At 41.0% G+C, this 7,278-nt stretch overlaps 1 protein-coding gene across 1 annotated transcript in view; it reads left to right on the top strand.

Annotated features, from left to right (window-relative positions):
* Positions 1–3,727: 3,727 nt before the first annotated feature.
* Positions 3,728–7,278, top strand: part of ZIC5 (Zic family zinc finger 5) — a 9,412-nt gene continuing 5,861 nt past the window's right edge. Inside the window, exon 1 of the mRNA XM_077482941.1 lies at positions 3,728–4,937. Coding sequence (XP_077339067.1) covers positions 3,794–4,937 — 1,144 coding nt within the window. The 5' untranslated portion in view covers positions 3,728–3,793. The remainder of the gene's footprint in view (positions 4,938–7,278) is intronic.

The following is a 7,278-nucleotide window of genomic DNA, read 5'->3' as shown; positions in this document are numbered from 1 at the left end:
TATCTATCTATCTATCTATCTATCTATCTATCTATCTATCTATCTATCTATCTATCTATCTATCTATCTATCTTTGTATCTATCTATCTATCTATCTATCTATCTATCTATCTATCTATCTATCTATCTATCTATCTATCTTTGTATCTATCTATCTATCTATCTATCTATCTATCTATCTATCTATCTATCTATCTATCTATCCAATTAGAGAATTATTCTCATAATTGTACTGCCATACCCAGCCCCTCTCTCTTTCTCTGTCTCTCTATTCTTTTTATCCTCGTGTGATGCTGCCCTGATCAGTAACAGCTAATCCTACAGTCTAATCGATCATCTGAAAAGCTTCATGGTTGAGTGTTATGTTAGCTGTAGATAAACTTAAAGTACAAGGATCTGCGCTGACTATAAAGTACTATGAAATACTGACAAATGAAGCCGTGTATTTCTGCTGGTGGCTGCTGTAGCTGTCCAGTATTCAGGGTTGATACGACTAACAAATGAGTTTCAGGGGGCTAAGGAGGCAATTTATGCTGTCACTCATAAATAACAGGACATATGTTAACCATATTGCTCTAACACGTAAACCCGTCAACATGTCGCTGTTTGATACATCTTTACAACTTTACAAAGGCCTTACACCGGGCCGGTTATCTTTCAGCAGCACACATGTGGCTGGGGGGAAAGTGATGATGATAAACACAGCAACATACCTGGTGCCTGAACTGACCAGTGCTTATATGCTGGGCCTACTTCTACAGCTGTCTAGGGCATATAGTACAGTACATATATAGTATTATTACGTTTATACTGGATGTATAAAGCACCAACAGTTTGTGCAGCGCTTAAGGAAAAAAAAAACAATCAACAAAAATAAATAATAAGGCCTTGCTCATAAGAGCTTACAATCCAATAGGGCAGTATATAGCAGCACGTGCATGGTAGATGCATAAAATGGCTATAAATCCAGTTCTGTGTAGTAAATACAACAAACTTACATTTCACATTAGGCTTATGGTTATCATAAGAACTTATCACAGTGCTGAACACTATTCACATCACACCGTATGTACTTTTTGGGTAACCTTATGTTGGTTGTGACTGTGAGTAGATTCCCTTTGCTCAAAGTTTATGTGGGTGGCTATTTAATACAATTACTTATTAGCCTTGTGAATTTGTCTTCACTTCCGAACACTCAGTCATTTGCAACAGAATTTAAAAATTAGGAACTGCTGTTGTACAGAATTAGTTGCAGCAAGCATGGTTTCAGTGGGCTACGTTTAACAATAAATAAATAAATAGAGGTCACACTGCGACATTTCCGAATGGCATTCTAGTCTGTTTACATGATGGAAAGGAGAAGACACTGTGAGGCCATTCTCAAATCCCCACTTTTTTTCTAAGAACGACTCACTTACTGGGGGGGTTCTAAACAACAACAAGGGTTAAAGGGACCCCTTAATCGGATCCTTAAAGGGATACACTGGCAGTTCTTCTATAGAAGTCATTTACACACTGGACTTATACTATACTGCACTTCAGACACCTATAGGGGAGATACAGACTTGGGGCATCCAAAGCGGTAATATAACTTTAGTAAATCAGCCACAAGGTTTGTTCCAGTCAGGACATTACCCCAAAGAGAAACTCTTGTTTCTGATTGACTTTATCCTGATATAGAAAATCCTGATTTGCCATTACTGGGATATACAAACATCCCATAAATACACAATCTACAGTTATGTAGCAATAATCACTGAAATGAAATGATGAGATACAAATTAAATAAATAAAAATACATAACTATACCGACCATGATTTATAAAACACAGCATGTGTGCCTCTAAATTTTATTTTGCCTATAAAAAGTAGATTTATCACTCTTATTGGAATTCATTAAATCGATGACAGGTACCCAGCATGCAGGGTTTAACACGAGGTATGGATGTGGGCTTGAGCCAGATCCACAAGCCAACCTCACACCAGCATTTCTTTTTACAAGTTTTCCACCACACATTAAACTTCAAGTCATTATATAAAACTATGGACACGTGATCACCAGCAAATACAAATAAAACTGTTTAGGGGGCGTGTACATGGAATTACCGGAGATAATTATTTTATAACAGTTTACAGTAATATATATATATATATATATATATATATATATATATATATATATATCATAATCATTTTTATGTTTACTATTATATTGTCTTTATATATATATATATATATATATATATATATATATATATATATATATATATATATATATATATATATTACTGTAAACTGTTATAAAATTATATATATATGTATATATATATATATATCATAATCATTTTTATGTTTACTATTATATTGTCTTTTGGGCAAATATTTCCTGGATAACATATGCCCTGTGTGTAGCCCTTTCAATAAAAAAAAAAAACAACCTTTTACGTTCTTTACTATATCTAAATATGACATTTGGAAACATTTAAAATAGTTTCCGACCTGATAAAACAAGTGAGTGAATTGGGGTTCTACTGACAAAAAGCTCTCCGAATGTTTATAATGTAAATAAATGACACCCGAGTCGCTGAGATTAACAATTTATAATTTCAATAAAAAAATTGCTGGATGTCGATGATATGAAAATCATTTCTGGATTCGTATCCTTGTCAGAAATAGTACTTTGACTCCTAGAAATCACCTGCTAGTTATATGAATACAGTAAGAATTTGGGGGACTGCATTGTGTGCAGCTGCTTTTATGTCACCTGGAGCCAAGGATAAAAGGAAGCCTATAGCCCGGAGCAATTAGCTTTCATCAGCTCTGAAATTGAAAGTTAAAAAGTAAAAATAAAATAGCAAAAGCATGTGGAAATAGCACGGAAGGTAAGTAGGAAATGTGAATAAAATAGGTGTTGGGTACACAGAGATACCCTCATTTAGGGGTCACGGCTGTTTAAATCCAAACGTTCAGGTCACCGGTGTCACAGGATGCAATGTCACTACAAAGAGCTGACGCTGTGCAGTGAACCGTGCTTGGTTACCATGGTTACTGCGCCCAGCACATCGCCATGGAACTGGTATTGGCCGATGTGCAATCTTTACAATGCGTCACCTTGAATGACCTAAGCTCGTCCACTCACGTCCATTCAAAGTTTAATGGGATCCCAGCACAATACACATGATAGTAAATAGGGATGTGATCAGTATGTTATTTATACATATGTATGTGTGATTTGACCCCCCCCCCCCCCCCCTTATTCCCAGGCAGGGTTTGGGGAAGCCAGTGGCGGTGTGGCACCACCATAGAAGTATAGATGACTTCACTGCTGTGCTGGATTCGGTAGTGGAAGTGATCCCTTTAATATGACATTTAAGGGATGATACTAGTGATTGGAATGGCAGGCCGGCCAGGGGTAACAATGGCGGAGCAGCTCTGTTCCCGCCTGGCTCTGCTCCTACTACTACTACTATACTCCTCCGCCAGCCGCCATCCTCCTCCGGGCTCACTAGAAAAACTTTCTCCAAGTCCAACTTTGGAGAAGTGGAATGCAGGCTGAGAGCATGGGGGCGGATCCCCGCTGTGCGGCGGCCTGACAGCCAGCCAATGGGCTGCGCGGGCCTCCTGCCAATCCTGGCAACCCGTCCAATCCCGGCTGTGCCATCGCTAAACTCGATGCCCCCACTGTGCGCCTCCAAAGCTGCGCTTTCTGCCAATCGCTGGAGGACAGAGTGGGAAAAGGAATAGGCAGAGTTGGGAGGCAGACAAAAGAAGTTAAAGAACGCTTAATCTACCCATGTTTTTGAAGGAGGATGGTAGAGGGGGAAAAATAACAACAGTAAGTGTGGATGGACTTGATTGTGTAGTGATGGAGCCCCCTTTGAGCAAGAGGAGTCAGACTCTGAGGTTAGCGGATTTGGCAGCGGCTCAAGCCCATCCTCATCAGACTATGACAGGCTTCCCGGGGTTGGGGAGTCATCAAGCTCACTCCCACCCTGCCCACATCCACCCTGGGGAGTTGGGGAGTGACCCTGGAGTTGCCCTGACTCCATTCGGACCTGAGCACATGGCTCAAGCCAGTGCTCTGAAACTTAGTCCCTCGCAGCACATGCCAGCTCATCCCGAGGCTCAGACCGCTGCCGCCTTCGCCTCGCCAGCCACGGTCAGCTATCCCGCCGTGGCTCATACCCACACTGGCTACAGCAGCAGCCCCAGGGACTTTCTCCTTAGGAGGGAGCTATCCACCTCGGCCATGTTAGGAGAACAGCATCCGGCCACCGGCTCCCCCCATCACCACCATCACCACCACCACCACCACCCCCATAGCATGTTCATCTCCTCCACTGGCACCTATGGACACTCTGATGGAGCAAGCCACCCTCTCTTCACTGGCATCCACGAGCAGGCAGCCCCAGGAGTCCACCACCCCCTCAACGGGCAGATGCGCCTTGGCTTGGCCGGAGAACTATACGGGAGAGCGGAGCCCTTCAGAACCGAACACTATGCAGCCTCCTCCATCCACAGCTACAACTCTATGAACTTAAATGTCAACCTCGCTGCTGCTGCTGCTGCCGCCCACCCAGCCGCTGCAGGGGCGTTCTTGAGGTACATGAGGCAGCCCATCAAACAAGAGCTCATCTGCAAGTGGATCGATCAGGAGCAAGGCTCCAAAAAGACCTGCTGCTCCAAAACTTTCAGCACCATGCACGAGCTGGTCAACCATGTCACGGTGGAGCATGTCGGGGGCCCCGAGCAGAGCAGCCACATCTGCTTCTGGGAGGAATGTCCCAGAGAGGGAAAACCATTCAAAGCCAAATACAAACTGGTCAACCACATCAGAGTTCACACTGGGGAGAAGCCTTTCCCATGCCCCTTCCCTGGATGTGGCAAGGTCTTTGCCCGATCAGAAAACCTTAAAATCCACAAAAGGACTCACACAGGTAGGTATTTTCTGTCTTTTCTGCACACCTCCTCAGCCATGTGACTGCTCATGAATAAGTCATTTAGCTGCACACATTGGCAGGAAACTTCCGAGGACTAGACAACCTGATCCATGTCTCCCCACCACTGCATTTACACCGTTATATTTGTCTTCTTCTGCTTTCCCAACATCCAGGACCGATGCCAAGTTTTCTCTATGAATGGAAGAGACCTCGTGTGGATGGTCAGGAGGGAGGGAAACAAAAGAATCAGCCAGTTTAGACTTCTCATATAGGGTTCTAGAGGGTCCCCACTTTTCTGCCACCTCTAATTAGTTCGATTTGACCGAGGTTTAATATGCCTTGGGGGCACAGGGGGTTGTTTTAGCAATCTGTAAATATCCTTAGGGCTTCCCAGTTAAAGATGACCATACACTCCTTTAGATCTACCCTCAACTTTTGACCATACACTCCTTTAGATCTACCCTCAACTTTTGACCATACACTCCTTTAGATCTACCCTCAACTTTTGACCATACACTCCTTTAGATCTACCCTCAACTTTTGACAATAAACTCCTTTAGATCTACCCTCAACTTTTTAGTGCAAGGACCTGCCTGATTTTATGCAAATTTAAGGAATAGTTTCGGTTGAACCTCCTATTACATCTACGTGAGATTGTACAGATATTGTACAACCCGATTGTATAGTGGTGCATGGCTAGCCATACACAAAGGCTCAGTTCACAAAGTTAACAAACTAAGACAAAAAAAAAAGAAATTAAAATGCGTTTTTTTGTTTTGTTTTTTTAGTCCAATAAGATTTGAAAGCTCCAGTCACATGGCTGAACTAAAGACCCGCTATCCTTGTGTTTTAGTTTTGTGAAATGAGCCTACAAACTGTTTTCTCAATAGCACCTTCTAATATTACATCAGACCCGAGTAGACATAATATAAAGTAACCATTAACCAAAGGATGACATGATTCAACAGATTGCTGTAACTTTCCAAAAGCTCAGCGTAAACTTTCAGATGAGTGTTATTAAATTACACATAACCCTCCTATATAGATGACATGTTGCACTTTAAAAAGCAAAATTCGTAGTATATTAATTATGCTATAGGGGGCAAATAATAATTAATTTTTTATATTTCTATATTTAATAAATTATTACATTTTTACATGGTTAGGCTGAAAAAAAAACACAAAAAAAAAAACACAAGCTCAAGTGTAATTAATAAATGATGACATGTTATAAATAGCACAGCATCTACAATGGATACAGGTGATGTGTAGGTTGGGGTGAGCTTTCCTGGTGTGTAGAAGTGTATAGCCCAGGCCTTCCTTCTCACATGATGGGTACAGAAGAGCCAACCCATTCTGATGACACGCCAGACATGCACGATGACGAGGGATTACACACATCCGAGTACCAGGAGACATCACTACACCACACATCAACCATTTTTTCTTATCACAATCGTTTCATTAGTGCTGCAAGTGTGAAATGAATGTCATTAGTTTAAATGAACTGACATTGTGAACATTAATTATATTTATCTAAATGCGGTTTGAACATATTATTCCAGTTGTCTGCATACGTAGAAACCTCAAAGCATTTGATGCACTCTCAGTCAAAATATAATCTATATACAATAACTCATTTTGGTGTCATGCAAAATGTAAAAATCACTGCTTCTACATGAATTTTGTTTTTTTTTTTACCTGTAGAAACAGCTCCATGCACGCTAGGCTTAAAAAACGTCCGTTCCATTGGCAGAAAAACGCTCATTAGTGCACACTGGCTTAAAGAAAACGATGCTTCTACGGGAATTATGTGTTCTGCCTGTAAAAACAGCTCAATGTTATCCTATGTGTCTGTGCACATTAGCACATTTTAACGTTTTTTTTAGTAAAAAAAAAAGGTGTGTTGTCACTGAACATCATTTCTCGGCTTTTGCAGAGGGGCATGTAGTGCAAAAAACGCCTATAAACTAAATGCTGTTAAAGTTTCATAGACTCGCCTAAACGTTGTACAATATGCTTTTAAATGGTGTCTTTTATGCCACGTTTTTTTTAACCTAAAAACGTTGACTTTTTTTCTGCTCCTAGTGTGCATGGAAGCCTAAGAGGCATATTCTGAGTTTAACGTTTGAGGCAGAAAAAAACCCTTCTGATTTGTGTTTCTGATAGGAGTTTGGAGGCAGAAAAAATTTAAAACTCGTCTAAACTTTGTACCCAAAAAAAGTACTCCCTAGAGAATAGATGTTTTATTAAGCCTAGTGTGCATGGTGCTGGCAGGAACAAAAAAAAACCTTCTGGTTTGTGCTTTTAATTGGAGCTCACTGGCAGAAAAGCGCAA

Source organism: Lithobates pipiens, unplaced genomic scaffold, assembly GCF_037356315.1.
Source record: "Lithobates pipiens isolate NorthernLeopardFrog02 unplaced genomic scaffold, aLitPip1_a1.2 Scaffold_16, whole genome shotgun sequence".
Taxonomy (NCBI): domain Eukaryota; kingdom Metazoa; phylum Chordata; class Amphibia; order Anura; family Ranidae; genus Lithobates; species Lithobates pipiens.
This window is presented reverse-complemented; position numbering and strand designations above follow the sequence as displayed.